The sequence below is a fragment of the Strongylocentrotus purpuratus genome, unplaced genomic scaffold (genome assembly GCF_000002235.5).
Source record: "Strongylocentrotus purpuratus isolate Spur 01 unplaced genomic scaffold, Spur_5.0 spur5_scaffold_17, whole genome shotgun sequence".
NCBI classification, from domain to species: domain Eukaryota; kingdom Metazoa; phylum Echinodermata; class Echinoidea; order Camarodonta; family Strongylocentrotidae; genus Strongylocentrotus; species Strongylocentrotus purpuratus.
In genome coordinates this window covers 17,591,844-17,618,221 of record NW_022145602.1, presented here as the reverse complement: position 1 = coordinate 17,618,221, position 26,378 = coordinate 17,591,844, and the positions used below count along the sequence as shown (strand labels likewise).

The 26,378-nt window shown below is 38.1% G+C and overlaps 2 protein-coding genes across 2 annotated transcripts; both read left to right on the top strand.

Annotated features, from left to right (window-relative positions):
- The first annotated feature begins 1,839 nt into the window (after positions 1–1,839).
- Positions 1,840–8,019, top strand: LOC115925093 (protein O-mannosyl-transferase TMTC3-like). The gene is made up of 6 exons (XM_030988272.1): positions 1,840–2,037; positions 2,088–2,222; positions 3,367–3,585; positions 3,942–4,041; positions 4,537–4,652; positions 7,909–8,019. The coding sequence occupies exons 1-6, from the start codon at positions 1,840–1,842 to the stop codon at positions 8,017–8,019; spliced, it is 879 nt and encodes a 292-aa protein (XP_030844132.1).
- A 7-nt stretch (positions 8,020–8,026) lies between these two features.
- On the top strand, positions 8,027–22,868 carry LOC591602 (protein O-mannosyl-transferase TMTC3-like). The gene is made up of 8 exons (XM_030988271.1): positions 8,027–8,137; positions 9,680–9,828; positions 10,665–10,748; positions 14,044–14,181; positions 14,725–14,941; positions 18,393–18,547; positions 21,476–21,596; positions 22,647–22,868. The coding sequence occupies exons 1-8, from the start codon at positions 8,027–8,029 to the stop codon at positions 22,866–22,868; spliced, it is 1,197 nt and encodes a 398-aa protein (XP_030844131.1).
- Positions 22,869–26,378: the final 3,510 nt, after the last annotated feature.

The following is a 26,378-nucleotide window of genomic DNA, read 5'->3' as shown; positions in this document are numbered from 1 at the left end:
TTTAACAATCCTTGAGTTACCCAAGGTTTTTTAGCCGAAGACCTAGGTTTTTTCTTCTTTAACATTTTACAGTTATCATTAAACATTAGTTTGAATACTTCAAAGAAATTATTATATGCATCATCAATATTACGTAATGATAGTATATCAATCCAATCAAATGAGAGTAAATCTTTATTAAAACCATCAATATTTTCTTGGCTAATACATCTTTCAGTAAAATTTATATTGTCATCAGCTTTAGGATAGGACCTTGCATTATGGGTAACAGAAAAAATTGGTAAATGATCAGTTGTATCATTATATAATATTCCAGAAGATATTTGTTTTTCACAGACATTTGTTAATATATTGTCAATAAGGGTTGTCGAGCCTCGTGTTATTCTCGTGGGTCTGTTAATTAAGGGTCGAAAAGAATTATTATATATAATATTAACAAAGTCATTCACATTTGCAATTGATGAGGCGTTCAGTAAGTTTATATTCCAGTCACCCATAATATATATGTCCTTGTTTTCATTTAACATTTTATTAAGGCACGTATTTACATCATCATTAAAATCAGCTATATTTGAATTAGGATCACGATAAATAATTCCGACAATTACATTTTTCCTATCACATTTTTCAATTTCTAGAAAGAGAGACTCACATAAATTTTGCGCCAAAATTATGTCCGCTCTTTCTTTTACATTCAATGAATCATGGATTAACATAGCTACTCCACCACCTCTACTCTTTGTTCTGTTCAACATAAAACATTGCTGGCCGAACCATGTCGGTAAGAGTAAATAAAGTGCTAAAGGGGTACTATGTATCAGAAGAAGCAAATAGGTACTTTTGGGATAATTTGAAAAGTGTGTGTGTGTGTGGGGGGGGGGGGGGGCTGTAATATGCCCCTAATTTCTGACCGCATTGCCAATTTGTCTTAAAGATTCCATGATTTTCATGATTTTGAAAGTTTCATAACTTTCTTATTTGTTTCCGAATGTTCTCAAACTTTCACTGAATTGTTTCTGTGATTGTTCTGCTTCTATTAAAACCAAGTTAATATTAGGGTGGACTTCTATTTTAAAGAGTAGTCCGCAATTTACCCGAAAAATTGCTCGCTATATATATATATATATATATATATATATATATATATATGCTCGCTTGCATTCATAGTTTATCTCATGAAGAAATATTTTTTGTTGAATGCCTAGCTTATTTATTCTTTCATATGAGACAGAGCTCAAAACTCCATTGGGTTCGGTTACTGCATCCAAGATCGCAAAGAGATCTCAATTTGTTGCTTGCAAATGAATATTCAGACCATCATACGACAGCAAAATCTTGAAAATCATCAAATAATGTTTTGATTATAATGTAGGGGTATATTTACACTGTCTAAAGATTTTGTAATTTTCCCTTTGAGGTTGGGCTTTGTAGTTGCCTCCAGGGGCGGATCCAGCCGACGGCAGGGGGGAGGGGGGCCCAATTCGCGAGAAAATATTTAGCGGCGAAGCGGCCGATAATTCGCTCAGTGGGGAAGGGGGTGGGGTGGGATGGGGGGGGGGGGGGGAATGAACACTATTTTTTATTTAATTTTTTTTTTCTCCCGAAAATTTGAAAAATCGCAACCCCCGCCCCTGAATGTTTTATATGGTAAACGATAAACCATGAACATAATCATACAAGTTTAATTTTGTTTAATACACCTTGATGAACATACATAACAAGTTGGTGTTCGAAACAATTATTTTATATCCCTTCTCTCGATCAGCTTCTTGAGTTGCCTTGGATGAGACGTGCTAGATTGTGGGCATCAACAGAAACACAAAACTAGAATTGGTAGTCATGGCAACTGCCTCACAGCGTGAGTTCTTCTATTCTGCTGGGCTTCTGGCTCTGGTCTTGGCATGTTACTCTAACGCCATCTCCTGTGGTTTCGCCTATGACGACAAAGGCGCGATCTTAAAAAACGAGGACCTCCGACCAAATTCATCTATCTCCAAATTGTTATTCAATGATTTTTGGGGGGTGCCCATGAACAAGGTAGGTCACTATGAATCTCGTTATATTTGAGTTGACTCAAACATCTAAAGGATCAAGATGTGAGTTGGTCTCGCGGTAATGTGCGTGGTACGGTCAAGCTCTATGATGTTTTCGCCTACAAACTGACTGAGGCTGATCTTGACTACGATCCTACCAACTTGCCGAACTACAAATCAAATTCTTCAGTAACACGTCCATCCACGTGCATGTGTGCATGCGTTGCAATATAATAGGGACCACACAAACATGTGGCAGAAAAATTGGGCCTCATTTTTAAGCTGTTACTTGTCATATTTAGAATATGAAGGCATTTGAAGAGCCATGCTTTTCAAGGGATATGTTTTCTCTGATGTTCTTCCTCACTTGCATAATAACAATGATAACGATCACAAAATATTTTTCACCTCTCCCCAGAACCCAACCTTTTCTTTAACAAGGACCAAGGGCTCTAAACTATTAATTTTTTTTAAGGGGATCGGGATTTAACTTTCTAGAGTCTGTATATTATGCACGAGCCCTAGCTATGCACAACATTCAAAATTGCGGAGGTCCTGACTTAGATTGTGGGTGCCCGTGGGTGCCCGTGGGTGTCCCAGATGCCTGTTAAAGGGACTTAGTAACATTGTTCAGATGAGACAAAATGGTGTTAAGGTAGTGACTGCAATGCTAGATGTTTAATTAAAGAAAATCTGAAAGTTTGAGTGAAAACGGACCATTATTAATGATAAAAATTGGGGTTTACTTATCTGATCGATTCCTTAATACTCCCAACTATATTATTACAATTTAATTACATTTTAGGTGAATGTAAATCGTCACAGAGCAATGAATTCGCTCTATATACCATTCCAGACATTTAAGTGTTGACAGATTTTTCATAGCCTGTTTAATGACTTATTTTCAAGGAAAAACGGTTGGGAAAATTCAAAAATGGTTGGTAGAATTTATTGTTAATCACTGTTAGAAGGACTGTGTTGCACAGTGATACCTTCATAGAAAACCATAAATGTCGTTGTGGTTTGAGAATTTTCTCAGGATTTTTTGCCTGTTAGAGGGTAAGTATAGCAGAAGGAATAAGTAACATTTTATACAAAAATAGACCTTAAACAATGTTACTGAGTCACTTTAATGTTAGTGTCGAGCCCAATACCATACTTCTCGAACCTATAAATAGCCCAACTTAGTCTCTGGCAGGAGCAGCTATATGATGCATGGAGTGGAGTAAATTGAGCAGTACTGTATACAGACCAGATATCATGATAGATTGATGTTTTTTTAAACAAAAGTTTCGAAAGACTTCATCCCATCTATTTTCCCTTTAACTGACAGGATGAAAGTCACAAGTCATACCGTCCACTGTGCGTTCTTACTTTCCGTCTCAACTACGCTCTTGGAGAGTTAAACCCATGGGGTTATCACCTTGTCAACGTGGTGCTGCACTGGGTGATGTGCGTCCTCTTCTTGAAAGCGGCTAAACAGATCATTGATGAAGAGAGCAGTGTAAACGCATCTCTTCTCTTTGCAGTACATGCAGTTCACACCGAAGCGGTATGACAATTGATGATGATAAATTTTGGAATAAGTAGGTCAAAGGCCAAAGGTCATAGAGGTCAGTTTCTGAGGGAAAATACATCTTTTAGTCCCGATCATTAGTTCCCGATAAGTGAAAAACACTTGATCGAGGTACAAACTTCAAACTAGTTGCGACTTTGTATCACCATAAGAAAATGATTCAAATTTGTTAACGCTTATGTTGTGCTAATACTCCAAAATTGTCCGAAAGCGAAAAAGTCAGCATCATTTGACGTTCACCTATTTACTTGATCTGACAGGCCTGTCCTGTTTTTCATTTGTTTGTAAATCAGTAATCATATTTTCTTGTTTGCATTTCTATGTACATGTAGGTTACTGGAGTGGTCGGAAGAGCTGAAATACTGTCCTCTGTCTTCATGCTACTATCGTTCATGGCTTACGTCAAAGCAGCCGAGGCCAATAGCACCACAAGTAAGTAGTTCATGTTATCTGGGGATTTTGTTCACATGATTACTTTTGTGCCAGAAACTCTTGACAATTGTACACATCATCCATTATCATGGCACAGAAACTTTGGTGAATTGTGAGAAGTCAGTGTTGTGTCATTTGCAATTGGATTATTTTATAAGTGGCATGTAACCTTTTGGAACTGCTTGCAAAATATATCAATGTTTAATGACGAACAATGATTTTTACAATATAATTTCTGTCTTTAGAGTAATATCTTGTTACTGGGCATTAGTTGTTGATTATTAAATGTATAAAGCAATGTTTGTTTTTAAAATAAATATATATATTTCTTACTTAATCGCTGAGACCAGACTCATTTATTTGTTCTCATTCCTCTCTTTCTAGCTGACATCAGTCATATCTTGGCTTTTATATATTATGTTGCCATTTCCCTTGCTTATTAAATTTTTAAATAATGTTGACTCTTGGGCCTTTAATTTGCTTCATTTTTAACAGACTGGAAGTACATGAGCTGGTCGGCTTTACTCATCGTTATGGCAACTGCCTCTAAAGAACAGGGCATTACTGTGGCTGGCATATGCTGCATCTATGAAATATTTTACATACAGAAGGTATGTGAAGAGAAGTTTAAAATTGCATCCGATGACACTTTTACCATTATTATTATTATTATTATTATTATTTATTATTATTATTTATATTATTATTATTTTTTATATTTTTTTAAATAAAACTATTATCTATTTGGTATTCAAAAGATACAATACAAAGAAGACGTGAGATTTAAACTAAGAACAAATGATTAAGCCTTCTCTGCTGTATTTCCTGAAGTTGCCTGGAAGGAAAAAAGGAATGGCGATTTCATTTGACCCTTTCCAGTTCCACTTTCCAGGGGAAGCTACGAACATGAGAACATACAGAAACAAAAATATCAATAAAACAGGAGGAAGAAGGAGAAAAGAAACCACGCTATCTAAAAGCCTATACATTAGCCTCCACAATAATTACAGGTGAAATATCTTGACAGCATGTTATGCATTTAAAAAAAATGAAATGTAATACATAATCTGGAGACTGATTTGTGTCTGTTTAAGTTAGTGTAGATATGAAATTACAATCACAGTTACACTTCGATAGAATCTATTTATTGACAATCGATCAAACCTGTATGTTGAAGCTCATATAAATTTCTATACAGTTCGCACATTGTAAACTTTTAAGATGATAAATTTATCGATAACATTTCCACCCATCGTGTGTCTGCACAGCTAGGTTGGTTATGCAGAAAGTTGATTTAAAACTTTGAAGAATATTTCATAAAACTTTAAGACTTCAACAGTATTACAAAAGAAAAATGTTGATAATGGTTAGTACTATTTGATGCATATTTTCTTTTTCGTTTAGCGTCCGGTTCCCCCCATCATACATACTTTGCTTTTATTCTAGTTTCGAACAAAATTAGAAGAAAAAAAATATTCATAATGGTTAATGTTATTTGATGCATACATTTTGCTAAATCTCAAGGCAAGAGTTAAAGCTTTATTTTTGTTAAGTGTCCGCATAACTCTTCGTCTTACTTAACATATTGCAAATGTACAATACATGACAAAAAACACGATTTGGAATGTATATGTGAATATTTATTAGGTTTTAATTTTCTATCGCATCTGCTTTTCTGTTTCAGCTTTTAATTGCTATGCAGTATAACTTTTCATAACATTTTATATTCTTATGTCCAGTTCTCATTTAAGGCATTAATACAGGATTCCAAGTCGACAGTTACAAAGGCATCACGGAGCTCATCACCCTTTTATCAGGCTTTGTGGCGGGCTGCTCCTAGGTTGGCCTTCCTGATAGCATCATCTGGGCTGTTATTATGTGGACGGTTGATCATCATGGGTGCAAAGTTGCCCTCCTTTCCCAAGTAATGAAAGATAAAGGCATGGGTTTTCTTTTAAACTGGGGGCCGATGGCTGAATTCCTGGGGTGGTATGCTAACAGCTCGTTAAGAACTTAATTAGCGCTCAACCCCGTACTATAGGTGGGGTTAAAGGGGGGTCTTAGCCCAACCTATAGTCCGGCCGGGGTTAGGCTTATTCCACGTATTTACCAAAGTGGGCTAGCCCCACCTATAGTACGGGGTTAGCTGGCCCTGCAAAAAAGCAGGGCTAACTCCGCAATTGTGGTGCTTAGCAAAGGAATGAGAACAGAAACAAAAAATAGTCCCGGACTACGCAATGGAGCGAATTAATTAATATTCACGATATACAGCTATTACGGGGCTAACAATTTGCAGTTAGAACAGCATGAACTTTCTAATTGGTTTGCGCGCAGTAGTTAACAAGGAGTTAAAAGAGTTTTGGTAATCTAAAAACTCTGTTAGCAGTTAATTAGCTTCAAAAAGATAATAGAACTGAAAATTCACAACTTTCTTATTTTCTGTCAAATTTCGTTCAGACTGTCACCAGGCTGCTCTTCTGATTTGTTTTGATTTTTTAAATCGAGTTGTTTGCTATAAGGGTCGTTTTTACCTTTACGTTGATTATATCTAATGCCAGTATGGTTTCCTTAAATATCCCTATTCCGTTCCGAATAGTTTACTTGATCGATGATGTTGTGTTTATTGTTAGAAAATATAAATAATCTCGAAGATTCTTTTCTAATATTACACTCCATGTCGACAATACCTAACATAATTATGCGTCTGTTCTGTTTTTCAAGACTCTATGTCTGCTATCAATATACAATAAGGACTGGAGTATCTTTAGTATGAAGGGAAGCAATCCAAGTACATATTTCGCTTTGAAAGTGCTATAGTGCCGGGAAATTGGACCAGACCATTTGTAGATGAGAGGGGCTTATTTCAAAAACATTGCCCACGACATTTTGTGAAAAAGTGCTATGTTTTCACAAAAAGGTCGATGACGCGACCACCCGGCCCGACACGATGATCCAAAGTAAGCTAGCTTAGTTCTCCCATCTAACCCCCTGTCCACACACAACATTTTCCGTGACTAATCATGATTAGCTATACCGTTTCGCGATAGTGATACCGTTTCGCGATAGTTTTACGACCAAAATTGTAGGTGTGGACGCTCACTAACGATACGTCGTATAACGAAACTAGTCTAACGAAACGCAGGTTTGGGCATCGTTTCGAACTGAAACTCAATAAAGAATCACGCCTAATCACGGAAATGTTGTGTGTGGACAGGGGGACCCCCTGGGGGAGTGTAACTAGTGTAACTAACTGGGCGGGGCTTAACGTGACCTCGAGCGAAATGAGACCACTATCGCGAAACTCTATAAAGAATCACGGAAAATGTTGTGTGTGGACAGGGGGCATTTTATACGATGATTCTTTAGTGACGACGTTTCTTGTGTGTGGACATCCTGGAATTTATACGATGATTCTTTATACGACGTATCGTTATAGAGTTTCGCGATAAATTGGTTTGTGTGTGGACACGCTGTTAGCCCACTGTCCTTGTAGCTACTTGCTCCCTTTATATAGAAAACTTCCCCAATCGGTGCCTGTTGGTCCACCATGATCCTCTTTTTCTTATGTTAGTTGAGAGCTGAGTTAATGAGATAGCCACCTGTCAGTGACCTCGCTGTGTGGTCTAATCCCCTCTGGCCCAGTAGTATTGACGGTCTTTAAAGTACTCCTAGCTGACAGGAGTAAATGGGTTTAATTACCATTAACGACATTAGGCTAGCTATACCACAGTACTGTGGTATAGCTAGCCTATCAGAACGAACAATGGATTTAGTGACAATTCCTGGCACCTGTATACTTACCATTACAATTGCTGTTCCATGTTTCTTTTCACCAAAACTATCAATTCTTTTATATTCTTTACAAAGATATTCAAACCCAGCTGCTCTGTTCCCCTTCCCAACCCGTCACCTGACCCACTTATACCTTCTGCCAGTCAACGCTTGGCTCCTCCTCTATCCCTCAGCACTGATCTGTGATTGGTCGATGGGAACCATCCCACTGGTGACCTCTCTCAGTGACCCTCGCAACCTAGCAACCCTTTTACTGGTGTCCTGCCTCATCCTACTGGTGCTGTATGCAGTATTTGCAGAGGAGGTAACTTCATGCCAGCTTATAATGGTAAACAGAATTTCAATATTTAAAGGGGAAGTCCACCCTGAAATTAAGTTAGTTTTAATAGGAGTAGAAAAATGAGAGAAACAAGTCAGTGAAAGTTTGAGCAAATTCCGATTAAAAATAAGGAAGTTAGGATTTTTGAAGTTGTGATCAATCAAACACAAATTGGCAACTCTATGACGTATCATGCGAGCTCAACTTCCATTTGCTCAGTACTAAAAAAATCTAAAATTTTCATTTTCCCTCAAGAAAAATTTCAACCATACATGCACCCTAAATATAATAATTGCAAATATGTTTCTATACTCCCCCTGCAAGGAACAAATATATATTCCGTCATCAATAACGAAGAAAACATGATTTTATGGAATATTATGCACAAAGCAAATGAAGGAGAGCTCGTATAAAAAGTCACAGAGTTGCCAATTTGTATTTGATTGATCACAACTTCAATAATTCATAACTTTCTTATTTTCATTCAGAATTTGCTCAAACTTTCACTCACCTGATTTTCTTATTATTCTGCCTCTATCGAAACAAACTTATTTTGGGGGTGGACTTTCCCTTTAATTTCTTCAATTTGTAAAGCCTCCACTTAGAAGTGCTCACAGGCATTAAAGTTGTAGGTTGTCCATCTGAATGTAGTAGTCACTTTACTATACACTTCCATGCATCATTATGTCCGAAATTATTGATTTTATTACTGAATTAATTTCACGGCAGTAACTTCAGAAAAGAGGGATGTCCCGGAGGGATGTAAACTGAATTTTTGTTGAAGTATGTAGAAGCGTGAGATTGACAAGATTTCATTTTGAGTTTAAATTTATACAGATGTCATGGCAAAGACCTTGTGGCAATTATCCAGGCAGGAACCACTTTAAGTATACCAGTCATCTAATTATGAAATAAACTGTACAGTTAAAATGTATAGAATCAACGTCAAAAAACTTGACCCTGCAATGATATTTTGTATAGGGTTTTAACGGTTATGGAGTATACAAATAAAATAAAGAGTAACATAAAATGGAACCCAAGTCAGATACACGGTAAACCGATGTTACAAAACAAAAACTATTTTTTGTTTAGGAAGCCATGGTGACTCCTTATGCGTCTGGGCTACGAACGATGGATTTTGCAGAAAAGTCCCTGTGTCAGACATATGCGAGGGCCTGATGTTTCATTCTATTTATTTTTTTAAATATTTTTTTTAAGTGGTTTTCTGTTTCTCTGGACCAATAACAGCTGAATTTGTATTGATTAATTGCATTCAGTAATCAGATGAAGAACTCCAGCTGAAACTCAGACGAATATTTTGGAGGACTAACCAACCAAGAACCAAGAACCAAGACATTAGTCTATACTTGTTCATCATTTTATTCCCTCTGCCTTTATTACTTTAGAGTCCGTGGCCTATTCAGCCTGCCCAAACTCTATGTCTTGTGTCCTAAAGTATTTAAAATGATTGGTTTTCTGATACATGAATCTCTCCGTTCTCTGTCTGCTTCAAACATTGTTTTACAGGCTTTGTCGTTTCTTGTCCTGCCATTTTTACCAGCTAGTAACTTGTTTTTCCCAGTTGGGTTCGTTGTTGCCGAGAGGGTGCTCTACGCTCCTAGTATAGGATACTGTTTGCTTGTGGCCAAAGCGATGGAGAGATTACAAGCGAATAGGTATGATGCTAATGCATTCAATTTTTTTTTGCCAGTACTTTCTTCTAGTCACTGGAACCCTTTACATGACTGGAACGTTTAATTGGTTTGTTTAGAGAAAGCACACCGGTTAAGACTAGTGGTCAAAATGCCAACTGGTATCCGGCACTAGGGGCTCGACCACGGTACATTAAGAAACGGTATAGACAAACGCATACTGTACACAAAAAATGGGGGAAATGAAATAGATAATTAAAATACTTAATCATCAATATAACTCTCAAAAACTATAATCTTACCCTTAAAGGTAATACAAAGTTTTGGTAAATTTTGAAAATTGGATGGATAGTGATTCCTTACAATTTTGATATATTTTGATGCCCCTGTGGATGTATTATAAGCACTAAAAAAATAAAACAATCGGGATATCGGTGTTATCGATTCCAATATCGCATATGTCGTGTTGATATCGCGTGCATCCAGTAAAAATAACTACACGGTAATTGACCAATCAGATTGCAGGGATTCTTCTAACCATCTTATAAAGGAGGTTGCACAGTGACGCCTTCAAAGAAAACCATAGATATCTTCGTGGTTTGAGAATTTTCCAGGATTGTGTGCATGTCAGAGGGTTAGTACAGTAGAAGGAATATAATAAGTAACATTTTATACAAAAATTAAACAATTTTTTTCATCAACCTTCAACAATGTTACCGAGTCACTTTAATCCTACACCTGGTTCGAGTGTATCGAATGTAGATTAATGCCTTGCCATTTTGGATTTTATGCCATGGCAGGGATTCAAACACTTTACTTCTAATGCGTTACTTTGTTTTAATCTTTTACCTTCATCGTAGGACCAGGAAATATGTCGTCAGGGTCATCTTTGCCATCATCCTACTCTTGCATGCTGGGAAAACTATTCAAAGGAATCCTGACTGGTACGTTGAATCCCAATCTGTTTATTTATATATTTTAAAACTGGAGCCCATATGTGTATAATACCAACACATCGTGTGTCCGGCGAGGTTGCTCGTCCGGACAGTTGGTATCAAACAGTAATTTAAGAAGTATTGCAAGCAATATGTCATAAATCATAAAAATAATATTGGATTCTTATATAGCGCACGTATCGACCTTGCAAGGTCCTCAAGGCGCTCCAACATTACCCGGCTATGCTAGGCTGCCGATTTCGACGCTCACAGCATTTGTTTGAAAATATGTTGAAGGAACACATCAGTAAAAATGAAGCTCAGCTGGTGACAAAGGGGAAAACGAGGTTTGTCTATCTTTTGGCTAAAGTGGACGAATATTTCTAGGTTTTGCCGAGTCTCCGACCCCATGCTTTTCAAACACATGACTCCTGAGAATAAGTTAACTAATTTTGAAGAATACTGCAGGAAAAAAAAAATCACATTTATAGCCATTGTAGGCCTTTAAACATATCTCATTCTAAACACCCACGAGTATGAACAATTGTTATCTACTTATATGGAAGGTTTTGACAGTGTTTTATATAGTAGCAAGTAGTTCATATATCGCTAAGTTCATGATGTTCTTTATTTGAGAAATATATTGATAAATAGAGTGGTATATAATCAGAAAAATCATGGATATGTCAAAAATATGTATCTATATCTGCGAAATTCTTTTCTAGATTAAGAACAGTACTCCAAGACAGCGGCGGCGGCCTCCCCTATAATTTTCAATAAAAAGGAAGAGGAAGAGAAAGAGAATGAGGAAACAGAGAAGGAAAAGAAAAAGAAAAGAAGGAGAAGAAAAGAAAATGGAGGGGAAGAAAAGGAGGGATAGAACTTTAAAATGTTAAAATGTATGACGTTAGGAAGGGCGGGGGAGAGGGAAAAGAAAAAATATAGATGAGGAAAATTGAGCTTGCTCTTGTTCGTTGAACTTAAGACTGTTTTTCTTTTTAATTTGGCAAAAAAGATGCACCAAACCGAGCCATTATGCATAAATTTAAAAAGAATCTTCTACTTCTGAGGGGGGCATATCCCCTGCCAGGGGGCGACCCAGGCGCGCCGGAAATACCCCCCCCCCAAAAAAAGCCCCCCCCTCCCCCGCAAACAAAATCAGCTGTAAAGAAGTAAAAATGGTTTGTATTTTTTAACCTAAAGAAAATGAAAAATAATAAAACCTGAACTGAATAAAAAGCACTCCATCTCTCAATGTTTTTAAATCCAATTAAAAAATTTATTTGTTCAACTGAGTGATCTTATTTTGTATAATTTAGTAAAAAAGGAGCTCTTAACCAGCGCAGCTAAATATATTTTGTATAAAAGCTGCGCTATATAAATTTATTATTATTATTATTATTATTATTATTAACTGAATCACATACAAATGATATTCTATTCAAAGAAAAGGAGAGTAAACAGGAATTGAATTTCCTAAACATTCTGCATGCCCCTATATTTATCAATGGAGGATTTTATAATAGCGATCCGCGCATATCGTGGAAATATTGTGTGTTTTCGTTGTGTTTTTGTTTTTTTGTTGTAGGGATATGAGCCCCTGAACGTTGGCGTAATAATGGGGGGGGGGGGGGGGCTTGGGAGGGCAAATAAAATTCAAACGTGGTTTGTTTCTAATTCGATACCAGTGATTTACAAATAAAATGATTTTCCCGGATTTTTTTCTCAATTTTTTTGGTAAATTATCTTTTGTAATGCCCTTTGTTTAAAAATTACAATTTCCCAAATTTACAGTTAGGCAAAGAATATGCTTAATTTAGAAGCCTTCATGTCAGGGCCTGCAGAACGGTGAGGATCGGGGGCTCGAGAACTCCCCTTCACTTTTTTGAAAAAGTATGTTAAAGGGAAAAAGAAAGAAAGAGAGAAAGAAAGAATAAGTGACCTGCCAGTGTCACAAAATAATGAAGTATCAAAATATGGCATATGCTCATCTGACCGTAATAAATGTCTAAAACCCCTGAGCTTACGGGGGCTCTGCCCCCTGGACCCCACCAAAGGCCCTAAGGCAGGCCCCTGGATGCTCATCTGACAGCAATTAAATGCCTTAAACACCTGAGCTTCATGGGACTTAGTCCCCTGGGCCCCCGCCAATTAGTGACCAGCCAGTGTCACTCAAGTTATCTAAATATACTTATCTGACCGTAATTTAATGCCTAAATCCCCCTAAATGATTCTTAAATCCCCGACTTATCTTCTTGATATTATTTGCCCTAACATACCCTAGTCTGTAGTCACAGACCCTAATTTGACACTTAATAAAAAAAATCATTGTGCCTTGAGAGAAGTCTAGCCCAGCTACCTACTGGTTGTGTCAATATATCCTGTGTCAGGAGCAGCTACAGTACATGGCCTATGGTAGTCTTATAGTGCAGCCTCACTTTTACGACTGACCAGGGTTTGTGCTTCCAGACTATACATACCCCGTAGAAATCCCCGCTCCTCAACAAAGAATCTCCTGACTACTACCACATCGTGCCTTTTCAACGGCAGCGCCTGTCTTTTGGAACCAGCTTCCTGACCAGCTTCGAGTTGTTGGGAGCATTGACGGCTTTGGAAGAGCCCTGAAAACCTATTTGTTTTGTTTAAATTTGCACCACGAGGAACCCCCGAATTTACATATTTTGCATGTACTTAATTGTCAAGGTTCACAAGGCATCAAGCTACGCTTATATTGGAGCACTGGTCAATTCTCTTTAAACTAAGTATATAAGTATATATTTCTCCATGTATGTTTAAAGATATACTGACTTTATTATGTATTCAGAACTGAAAATGAATGGAACGAAAATATTGGGGATCACTTGTACTATGGGCTAATTGATGAGAACTGGTCTCCTCTACGTGTAGCTGCATACATTATATTGCAAAGATTTCCTTTCGTGTGATTGGTATACTATAAAAAGAATGTCAGAAGGATGAATACGCTTATTCAGAGACGAGGTTGCAAATAAATCAAACCACGTGATATTTTAGACTTATAACTTAAAACTGTATAGTGTATACTAAGTCTTTGGCTCGTGTTTATTGTGTTTTAGAAACATCAAAATGTATATATCATGTCTATGTATTTTATTATCATATCTTACTTTGTTTTATATATCTTTCTGTATATTGTATTGTAAATATGTTGTGCTCTCATACTCCTCCTGAAGGCGGTCGATAGAGTCGAATAACATTTTATCTTATCTTATCTTATCTTGTGTTATTCATGACGGTCTCTTATATTTGATGAAACCTATTACAGGGACAGCAATCATTCTCTGATCAACTCCGCCCTGAAGGTTACCCAGAATAACGCTTTGATGTGGAATATCAAAGGTCATGCTTTGAAAAAAGAAAACCGCTTGGAAGATGCCATCACCTATTTCAATAAGGCCACAACGTAAGTGTTCCATGGAGTAAAACCCATTCATGTAAAGTTATTGTGACAGATCAAGAGCAGCGTTCAAAAGAAACATAATTTCTACAAGGCAAAGCTCATCTCTAGCAGTGTCCTAGGGCTAGCATGATGCCTCAATGGTATAGTACATCACGATGATAGCCGTATTAGAGCTTGGATCCGACAAGCCATCAAATAGGATATTATTTTATGTCAATTTATGGTCACATTCCACAACACAATCCAAAAATGCTTAGAAAAGCATGGAAAATACATGTATCTAGGATGTGTCATTTGATAATCTTCTAAAATTAAATGTAATGTTAATTGTTATTGTATAATTGTGTAAAATGGGGGCACGCTACAAGAGACCTATCTCGCACCCCGGGGCAACGTGTCTGACACGGCCGGTTGTAGCAACTACTCTGAAGATCAAGAAACATTAATCTGATCTTAGGGGACACGAACGAACGAACGATCTTCTGAAATAGCATAAGCTCAACAATTTTATTCAGCTTTACCAAAACTCATTTTCTTTCAATACAGGCTCCAGCCAGATTACATAAATGCATGGATCAATGTCGGGAGTACGTACCAGGAACTCCGTAAGCTGGACGAGGCGGAGGTAGGGTACAGGAGAGCGATAGAATTGATGCCACAGCCTAGGAAAGGAGAGCAGATTGATCCAAAACATCTCCCTGGGTATCTCAACCTGGCGCACGTAATACAGCAGAATAAGAGCAGGCTCATTGAAGCAGAAGAGGTACCCCCTTTTGTTCTTCTTCAATTCAATTCGTTTATTTCAATTCCAGCAAATACATTAAAAATACATATGTAAATAAATGAAATATATATATATATATATATATATATATATATACGAGTAAAAAACGGTATACTGAAAATTAGGGTTGCCATACAAACAACGGTCAGGGGTTTTGTTGAGACGGCCAACCAAACAAAGCATAAATGAAGTGCATTTCACTTTCATTCTTCAAAGGGAAATCCAACCTTTAAAAAACATCTTAAAATTAAGAAGCAAACACGACAAAGTTAGAATGAAATCTGACAAAAAAAGAGAAAATTATGAATTTTGGAAAATTGAAATCACTATAGGTATGGGCTCTTCAAATTGGCTGACTCAGTAATGTATCTGTAATGTTGTGGCGGACAACTTTCTTATTTGTTCCAATACACAAAATGACTAGAATCTCAAGTTTTCAAAAATACATATATAAAAATGAGCTGAGTACAAAGATTGGATTTTCTCTTTAATTTCAAGGATGGTCTCCACCCAATGGTATTACTTTTGTGTAGATGCATAACAAAGAGAAAATTCACAAACAAGGGTGATTTTGAAGGAAGTTTGCTAACATTTGAACGTTTATGGATTTGAAGAAAAGAAGGGTATGTTATCTTCAAAAGAGCAGGAAATGTTATTAAAAGGGGTCATATTATAATTTGTGACAAATAGGGCTATATTTTAGAGCCCATTTTGAACTTGTTGCAAAAAGGGGTCATTTTTTGTGGAAGATGCTCTAGACATCAAATGGTTCATTTTTTACTCCGCTATTAACCACACATGATTTTACTCCTTTTAATATATGATGTGACACCTCTCTACTTCAGCTTTACCAGATGGTCATTCGGTCGCAGCCAGATTACATAGCTTACCACAATCTGGCAGTAATCATGATACAAAAAGACCAGCTCGACGAAGCGGAATCTCTCTATCAAAAAGCAACCCAAATAAAACCGCCTACTCTAGGTTTGCTCAACCTGGTAAGTGCGGGTTGTACTGGGCTTACTTCGAATCATCGGGTCAGCGCGTCCGGTCGGATGGTCGCGTTACATGACCTTTCAGGAAACGAAAGCAGAGGATGACGCGACCTTTCGTAGATTCGCTGTAGGGTTTTAATAAAGTGTCGTGTAAATTGGACCATACTTGTAGATGAGAGGGGTTTATTTCACAAACATTTCATCCGACATTTGTGAATAGAGGGACATGTTTTCACCAAAGGTCAGGTAAAGCGACCCGACGCGATGATCCGATGATTCAAAATAAGCCGTTGTAGTGTGCAAGTCCACGCCATTTTCTAACCTGCTACCCGCCATATTACTTAAGAATGTTAGTATACCAGAGGTAGAATCCTAAAAACGATGTTATCTTTTATGGTTGTAAAATAATGTCAATCGTCATAACAAATCAAAATAAGAACAAGCCATTGCCTAATATCTGCGCAAAGCTGGCTGCGTTCATGTAAATTTTAAAAAATGACACCTGCGCAATCACCAATGGCATGCAGATGAAGAATGTCACTGAGGGAGAGTGCGAGAGGGAGCCGTATCAAGGCTTGCGTGTTGATGTGCTTCACTGGTTGAAAGGTCGATGTCGACCCGCGATCTGAAAAATTGGCCTGTCGCTGCTTTCCAGTGGGGGCGCTGTTAAGTGTGAATCCAACCTATTGTGACAGATTGTGGTGGTGTTTCTCTGCTGTATCATATACAGTTAACAACTTCATTATTCATACTCCTTGTAAATTTTAATGTTTATATTTGATTTTGGTAAGTCAAGAAATAGCTAGTATACTGATTGAAATAGGGCCTTTGCTGAATACTTTTAAACGTAAGCTTTAATATGTTGCATTCTCAAGAGACACCCATCTTGACAAATCAATGTTTCACATATTTAAACAATTATAAAACTTGGTAAGGGTATGAATAATTTAGTAGTGAAACGTATGCCAATTTATGAGTATACACATTCCAGTTAAACTAACAATTCTGAAATAACATCCATGGGATGTTCGTTTCGTGCCGCAGGACATACAATTATGATTGAAATAGGGAACGATCCCGTAAAATTAGGGACGTCTGGTCACCCTGCTAACGTTCCGGGACTTTTTCCGGAAACTTCTATTCGTTGGTTACCAGCTAAACCTTAAAATTCAGGAAATTCGGCATTCGAAACATTCACTAAATTTGTCTTTAGAGATTCTTTACTTGTGGTACATAAGCTCTCATGTCCGTCAAACTTGACACTCCTGGCGCTCCACAATTATTACCCCGGCTTTAGCATTGCAGTTTGTAATGGCATTTGTGACCGAGGCTTAAGATCTTCTTAAGAAGGCCGTACGAAACCAGCGTTCGTAGACCGTTCGTAAGTTCGCAGATTGGTCGATGGTCTTGTCCAAGATTTTGTTCAACCTCGTACGAACGTCTTAAAAACATCGTAATAAACCACGCAAGATTTCGTAGGGTCGATGACAATTCTAGAAGCCACAAATTCCTACGATGATCGTAAAAACGCATTTTATTGTTCATATAGGGCTCTCGAACGGAGATTCGTATGGCCTTCGTACTAAGGACTCATGTCGTTCGTTAGGCGTTAGTAAGGTGCTCGTAAGGTGTTCGTACACAATTTATGCAATTTTGGCAGCGCTTTTTGTGCAACCCTACAAAATATACAAAAAATATTAAGATCTTTTTACGAATGACTTGAGAATGCCGTCAGTTACACGTTCGACCAGCTTGGCCGTAAGTCTGACGTAAGAACAACTTTTTCTCTTCTTCAGATGTAAAAAATAAACGGCGTTCTTACGAACTTCGTAATAAGAACGTAAGAAACTATGCCCGATTTACGAATCTCTACGAACTCTGGAATTCGTACGAACAGGTTGATTCGTAAAAACGCATCGTTCGTACGAACTTTTGTGACCGTAGCTTAAAGCTTGAGTCAGCTGCAAGAGAGTTTATCCTCTGGTCTTTCCTAATGATAATAATGATAATAATAATAATGATAAGATTATGGTAACAATGATAATAATCATCATAATAGTAAACATGATTTTAATAATAAGTTGAATAATAATGAATGATAATAATCGAAATGATAATAATGATGATGATAATATTAATGATACTAATAACACTAATAATAATGAGGAAGATAATAATGATGATGATGATAATGTGGTGACAATAATTGTAATGATAGCGATAATGTTAGCAGGACAATGGTGTCCGGTATTAATTATAACATCTCTGATTGTGAAAATTTGGTATCGCGAGATCTTACCTTTCAAAAGCTGTGCTTATTATCTGAAAGTTATTAACTCAGCCAATTACGTGTGCCGATCATTTGTTCTTTGTATAACAACAATTTAAAAATCTAACTTTGAATTGGTAAAAATTTGTTTTTCATCTCTTATCAGCTTGCTAAGGAAGCCATTCGAAGGGGGCGAGAAGCAAACAAATACTTTGATCACGCCTTGCAGATAGATCCCCATCACAAAAAGTCGTTGCTGCAGTCGGCTCTTTACATCCAGGAGTCTGGCAATGTTGCTCGAAGGCAAGATGCTATCATGAGGTATGAGGCAAATTATCAGGCCCTGCCGTTGGAAGTGTTTGGTTACTTTTTTTTTTATTTTTTTTTATTTTTTTACTAATTCTTAATGCCTAGGTCACATTTGCCACGGCGGCCGTGGGGTCTTAAATATCTACGGCCAATAGCAATTATAGGGCTGCCGCAGCATTCCCACGGTCACATACGGTTGCAGTCACATATTATGTTAGGGTTGCCGCACGGCGTATTTTGAATTTGTGAAGACAGAAAACCTGCGGCTGCCAAACAGCCTTTGAAGTGATGACGCACGGTCGCCTTAGGGCGTCCCTGTGGGGGCCTTAGGTTTTTTGACAAATACCAAGGCGCCCGCAAGGCCCCCGTACGGTCCACATATGGCCTACTGCCCTAGGGCACCCGTGGAATTCCTGCGGCCGCTGCAATTTTTTGGGGGTCTGCAAAAGTCAATTGTAATTCATAAGACCCTAGGGCAGCCGCACAGCAAACGCGAGGCCATCGTACGCCGTGGAACCGCTCTACGGCACGGCTACGGTGTGTCTAATTGCTTCGGCGCACCTAGAAATGAAGATCCCCTGCCTAGGTCACATTTGATCTACGGCTAGGATACGGCAGCTATAGGCCCCCGAAATGGAGAGATACCTGCAACGGCCGCAGAGGATCTGCCGTGGCCTCATGGTCACACTAAGGCGTATCATTATCTTTACAGGCCGGACGGGACGCCGTGGGATTATAGCGCGGAGTTATAACTTTTTTTATTTCTAGGTTCGCCGTAGCAATTTGACAATAAAACACACCGTAACCATGCCGTAGAGCAGTTCCACGTCGACCATACGTCGGTCGTAGGTTGGCCTTGCGGCTACCATTCGTCTGCTTTGGTATTTTTCAAAAAACTGTACGGCCACCGCAGGGAAGCCCTAAGGCGACCGTGCATCATCACTTCAAAGGCCGTACGGCAGCCACATGTTTTCTGTCTCCACAAATTTAAAATATGCCATGCGGCTACCCTTATGCCTGGATTACTTTTACCCCGGGTGCCGTACGATAAATTAGTCTACTATTTTTCGTGCGATTTTGGGGCATCGTAGGAGGCTACGGGCTACGATGTTTGTGTTTACATTATCTACGAACATTGTGCAATTTCTTGTATTGGCCCTCGGGGGCAGGCCGTGGCAAATCCGTACAGAGGCTGCTCGGAGATGGTACGGATATCGTGCAATTTTAATGCAGTAGCCGTGTTGTCTCTGCACGGAAATCGTACGGAGTCCGTGCAGCTTCCGTGCAAACGTTGCGCGGAGAAGGCGTGGTGACCGTGCAACCCCCGTGCCGTTTTTAAGCGTTTTTTGCCTCCATGTTCACCGAAAAATCGTTCGTTTGCTGCACGTTCAGCGCGAGTCCTCCGCGCGATGCCCGTGCGGGAATCGTGCAATGATACCTACGACATGTCTACGGACTACGGGCTAACGATTTTCCAAATTTGTATAACTTTCTGCGAAACAAAATCGTTGAGGCCGCAGAGCCCCGCGGAGCCCGTGAATCCGTACTAAAGTCTCACGGAGGGAGCACGGAAAAGGGGATACGGGCAGGATACGGGCTCTGCCGACTAATCGCAGGCCAAATGTAACCCAGGCATAACGTGTGTGACTGCTACCGTATGTGACCGTTGGAATGCTGCGACGGCCCTATAATTGCTATGGGCCGTAGATATTTAAGACCCCACGGCCGCTGCGGCAAAGGTGACCTTGGCATAATGCCTCAGTCACATTTGCTCTACGGCTAGGATATGGTGGCCGTAGGCCCCCGAAATCGAAAGAAACCTGCGGGGGCCTCATGGTCACCTTAGGGCGTCTCCCTATCTTTACAGGCCGTACTAGGTTCGCCGTAGCAATTAGAGAATTAGACACCGTAGCCATGCCGTATAGCGATTCCACGGCGACCACATGTCGGGCGTACGGTGGCCTTGCGGCTACCTTGTGTCTGCCTTGGTATTTGTCAAAAACCGACGTCATTACTTCAAAGGCCGTCCAGCAGCTGCAGGTTTTCTGTCTCTAAAAATTAAAAGTACGCCGTGTGGCTATCCTAAGTTAATAAGTGACTGCTACAGTATGTGATTGTGGGAATGCTGCGGCGGCCCTACAATTATTTGTAACGGATGAATGAAATGTCTTGTACCGAGGCACTTTACAAAGATGCAGGCAATACATTTGGTACCATTACGAAAATGGCTTGTTGCAACAATATTTATAACAACAAAACAAGGGGGTGCTGGATACGACATGTAGAACGCGCCACCTTTCAAATTCCTTTTTTTTTAATTTGGGGGAAATTGTAACTTAATTTCGTTTTTGAAAATACGTCAAAATTCCATATACTTAACCAATACTGAGTATGGCTAGGGCCTATCAAAGAAAATGCAGAAGAAATTTAACCTAAGAAGTCTGCAGAGGCCAAAAGTAGATTAAAATCAAATTTTGCTGCAAAAGTCTCACTCTCGGCTAAGTATTTGATTAAAAGTTTCATTCCTAAAGTACAATAAACTTGGACACAGTTGTCATTGTCACTCTTTTGAGACAATTACCCCGTTTGCTCCATTCCATTTGATTCAGTGCACTGAAGAAGAGAAAAAATTTAATCTGTACACACTGTTACCATGTATTGCTTTACACCAGGAAGTTTTAAAAGAAAATTAAGCTTCCAAATGGTAACATTACGAGAAATTCAAAATCACTATTTTCCAACAGGCCCTACAAATTGGCAATGCTTCACCTGTCTGCCATCGTTGTTCCTCTTCCCTATAATTGCTCCCAGATAAAAAAAAAAACAATCACGAGAACAATATAGCAATTATAGAAAAATATCATTGATGCCAATTTGAAAGAGAAAACTGAGTTCTTAAATATTCCTGTCCTATTAATGTGTTGCCTTATTCCTATTTAGATTAAAGAAGTTGCTGGAGATAGATCCTCCAAGTGTCCAAGTCTATTCTACTCTAGCCTTGATTTTTATGGATGACGAGGACACGTCAGCAGCTCTTCACTATTATCAGAAAGCACTTGAGGTAAGACTAAATTCTTCACACCTTGTTTCAATATTAGCCCATAGCAGTCGAGTGTCACTTTTTTAACATTGATGTTTTACTTTATCTTTTGATCAAGTCGGAATGCTTTGAATTACAAATTAAACTTGAGTAGAAATGTTCAAAGTTAGCAATGCAGAGTGACCTTTATAAATCTATATTTTCGTGTACAAATTGGCAATTTCTTGTTCATTCTTTGTAATTTTCATTCACACGTTTTCACTTCAATACAACTTTTTTTTTTTTTAACGTGAGAGTGGAAAATATAAATGATTGTCTCCAATTCGAGGAGGAAAAGCTGATTCAGTTTAATTTTGAACAGCTATGGGCTAAATATAAAGTTGAGTTGGAGGACAGTGTGATTTATTTTTTATTTTTTTTATTTTTTAAACTGTGAGAGTGGAACATAAAAATGATTGTCTCCAGTTTGAGGAGGAAAAGCTGATTCATTTTATTTCTGAACTGCTATGGGCTAAATTAGATAAAGTTGAGTTGGAGGACAGTGTGATGGGATAATAATTATGGGAGCATGCAAGGTACATGTATCTGTCAGTTATAAACCACTTCTGAAAAACCAAGAACAGCCAAATACTTTGAAAACAGCTATTTACACACGATGAGTACAGAGCTCTTATCGTGCACTGCGAGGCTGTGTGTATAACAAGGCATGAGGAAATGTTTGCAAAGTCAACCTGCTGTTTTTATATATGACTTACCATATATATACACAGGGTGTCCCTGAAGAAAGGAAACCAAACTTCACAGGTAAAGAAATTGATAATTTCAAATTATTCCTTGGTTAATGTATATATGATTGGTAAGCTCAATTTCTCTTCTTTGATATGACACCAAAATCATGATCAAGAAGTCACGCATGACTAAATTCAAACATCCTGAAGTGGCAGCGTCAGTAACACAATTGTCCAAAAGAAGTGATGGCTGTTACATTAATTTTGGGTCATTATGGTTTTGAAATGTTAGTAAATGATGTTGAATTGATAAATGTTGATGTTCTTCTGGTAATCTTCAAAGGGCTATACAGTCTATCACGAAGATGAACTAAGGATGACAAGCAAGGTAGTCGCAAGGCGGCTGCGGGGAGATATTCCTGCTCCACGCACGGCGCAGACTGCCACGGGGGCCGTACGGATGGCGTGCATCGAGCGTACGGGAGCCGTTTGTGGGCATTACGTTGCCTGCAGGCTGTGCCACATACCGCAAGGATACCGTATGGGCACCGTAGGGTCGCCTTAATGGGGCTTTCACATATACACTCCGGGTCCCGTACGTCGAGTAAAAACAGACATTTTGGGAATTTTCTGCCGTAAAGTGCCGACGGGCGCCGGGACAGTTTTTTAAGCCGTACGGGTGCCGTGGTGCTGAGTTGGCTGCTCCCAATTCTCCCGGCGTTTTTATCTGACAGTTTTATTTCACACTTTTTACTAAATAATGAACCAAAATGTGTTCATTTTGAAAAGAAAGCCCTTGGGGTGAACATTTTAAAAACAATTCCTTGTGTATGGAGGATCATTAGTTCTTGTTTATTTGTGTATCAACAGCTGGTTGACTTTGCAAGATTTTCCCATGCCTTTTGTACGCACTGCTTTGCGTTGGAGGATAAAGGTCTGCATTCACCACTATTTGTTGTTTTCAAAGTATTAACCTGTTAACGGTAATATAAAGTTTTGGTATGGGGTCATGAATTTGCTTCAAATGAACATATTGAAAGCATAATGATCCTACAATATTCAGTAATCGTTGTCTCGGTTGAAATCGAGTCTAAAGTTATGAAATTGTAAATAATACACTCTTTATGCTGTATAGCTCCCTCTCAAGGTCAAGATATTAATTAAGCTATAAAACAATGTTTCTTGACTAAAATCGACCGACTGGCTATTCCCGTTTGGAAATTATATATCACAACTACATATTCAGAGATTTTCATGGTCGCAGCTACTATTGTATGGCCGTAGGAGCTATTTGAAATTTATCAAAATTTACCGGGAGCACCGCTAAATTTTTATATTCCATTTTTCTCGAAAGCAGAAGCGATTTAGGGGCTAAATTTTTTAGTGGTTATAATACATCCACAGGGGCATCCGAATGTATCAAAATTGTAAAGAATGACTATCCACCCAATTTTCAAAATTTCCCAAAACTTTGTATTACCTTTAATGGATTTCAGAAGTTGCGTCTGGTGATTGTCTCTTGTGACTGGTCTAATATCACTATGATTTGCAGTCGATGGGGCCTTTAATTTATCTGAGTTCTCTGAATGCATGATTGTTGTGACTGTTGGGACGATTTTCCAAAATACATTAATTTATCTCAGAAATTAGAATCTCTTCTCAAATCAGATGTCAGTGGGACAATACATTGTGTGGTGGGCTTTCATTTATAAAAAGATTTTATAGCTGCGGCATATAATCACTGCCATTTGAGAATGATTTTTGATTGACAGGCCTAGAGTCTCCTTTTTTCTCCTTTCACATTCCTAGATCCAACCGTCTAATTATCAAGCTCTTGTCAACACATCTAATATTCATTTTGAGGAAGAGCGCCCTCTCCAGGCCAAACCTTATTTAGAAACTCTCCTCAAGGTAAGGAATTTACATCTACATCCAAGTCGATCGCAACGACTTTTGAAAAACGACTTAGGGCAATTTCAATACCCAATTGTGTATGCGTCGTGCCTTTAATCATATTTCGATTACATTTCCGTATTACGGGTCATATACATGAATATTTTCACTTTTCAAAAGGTGACATACAGTTGAGCTGTTGAAATTGGCTGAGATTGAATTAGTGAAGGTCTTTACAATCGTGTCAGCCAAATATTTTTTTTAGGTGTATTGATTACCTTAAAGATACCATGTCCCTTTTGCAGCCAACATCAAATTTTGCAGGAATTATGAATATGTCATGCATATCCTATCTGTGAAATTTAAACGTTAGCAGTGTCCTAATATTCAAATTATGCAAGTAAACCTGTTTACTTGCTAGAATTCACTGTCAGACACTATCGAGTGACTGATTGGTTTTTTTTCTTCTTTGGTAATAACATGCATAAAACGAGCTGTAAAGGGTACATGAGCATAACTCACTTCTTGTAATGGCCAAAATTAAACTGATTGAATCTTTGCGCAGCATAAAACCTACGACCATTCGGTACAATGGTCTGAAAAATGAGACTATTACTTACTGGCTCTAAAGCTCCTAAGTCGATTCGACAACTAATAGTCGTTATTTTCCCACTTAAAGACATTTTCAAGCCCCCCTTTTTTAAGGGAAGTTCTAAATTAGTATTGTCTTTCAAATGCCGTTGGAATTTAACCTTGTCATTTTTTGGCCTGCAAATGGGACATACTACCTTTAAAGGAGGACTCTTATTGTCATAATTCTGTTTTCAGTATGGCTTCCTCCAGACTATTCATTTGTAAGAATATTTATATGGGAAGTCCACCCTAATATTAAGTTGGTTTCAATAGAAGCAGAAAATGAAAGGAACATGGCTTAATTCATATCGTAATTGTTATTATGGTTTGTGAATTAAATACAAAATGAAAAGAAATTTATGAAATTCTTTGATGAACAAAAATTAGTGACATTGATTTTTTTGATATTTTTTTTGCAGCATCACCCAAACCACACAGAAATTGCAAAAAGCATGCTCCTACTAGGAGAAATCCTGCTAAATTCACTTCAAGATGAAGTCCAATCTCAACAGGTAAGTTTTAGATTTGTTTGACAATTTCAAGATTTATTTTCAGGGCTTCATTGATCACATTTTGTTTTTCAGATTGGCAACATTATTTTACTTTTACCGCTATATTTTAAAAATAAAACGTAATTTAGTTGATTTCATACTTTTTTTAGAACTCTCACCATTCCGTTACTCTTAATTTTCCGCTTCCATGCAAATGAATTATTTCATGGGTTGGATAACCCTTTAAGATTGCATAGAATTAGCTGATTTCGTACTTCAAACATTAATAATTTTCTATTATTCGTCGATTATTTAAAACTTTTGCCATTCTTTTTCTCATATATGTTTGGCTACCTCAAAAATAAGCTGGTTGCAATGGATGAATTACCCTTTACTAACATTTTTTTTCTCAGTATTTCCAGGGACTACTCCTCAGGCATTTAATACCCTTATCCCACTAAAAAAATCATTTTGTCTTCCTCACACTACTTTTCTTCGTGATAGGCTACGTAGCCCTTTAAAAATTAGCAGAAGAAGAAGTAGAAGAAGAAAAATAAAAAAGAACATAGTTGTTTTCATGATATCATACCTCTTTTTCACCAGCTGTTTCAGCGGATATTGGACCTGGACTCGTCAAACGTGCGGGCCCAGCATAACCTCTGTGTTATACAGGTCAGGAGAGATCTGCTTGAAGAGGCCGAGCACTGTCTGTCAGACATCCTAGAGAGGGCGCCTCATGCAGAAGACACCCAAGCCACCCTGAACAGCGTAAGACAGAAGATGAAAGAAAGGTCGTCTGTGCAACAGGTGATGGAATCGGACAAGGATTCTGATGTGAACTAACAAAATAATGAAGTAGAAAATCTGTAAACTACATGTATTATGTTTCAGTTATAAATGTTACTGAAATATATTGATTTATTCAAAAGTTGCCAAACAAGAAGTGCATTAATAACACTTATAGCTTTATGGATCAGGTATTTGGTTGGGAGGTTTATTTGTTTTACCTGACTACTAAGAAAGAAGGTTATTGCTTGTAATGAAGCAATCGGGGAACC

Bases quoted from the DNA above. Each gene is read 5' to 3' on its own strand.
- LOC115925093 (XM_030988272.1), top strand. From the start codon at position 1,840: ATGGCAACTGCCTCACAGCGTGAGTTCTTCTATTCTGCTGGGCTTCTG. The intron at 2,223-3,366 runs GTAACACGTCCA...TTTAACTGACAG, and splicing joins ACTACAAATCAAATTCTTCA to GATGAAAGTCACAAGTCATA. The intron at 4,653-7,908 runs GTATGTGAAGAG...TTCTTTACAAAG, and splicing joins AAATATTTTACATACAGAAG to ATATTCAAACCCAGCTGCTC.
- LOC591602 (XM_030988271.1), top strand. From the start codon at position 8,027: ATGGGAACCATCCCACTGGTGACCTCTCTCAGTGACCCTCGCAACCTA. The intron at 10,749-14,043 runs GTACGTTGAATC...AACCTATTACAG, and splicing joins ATTCAAAGGAATCCTGACTG to GGACAGCAATCATTCTCTGA. The intron at 21,597-22,646 runs GTAAGACTAAAT...TAATCTTCAAAG, and splicing joins ATTATCAGAAAGCACTTGAG to GGCTATACAGTCTATCACGA.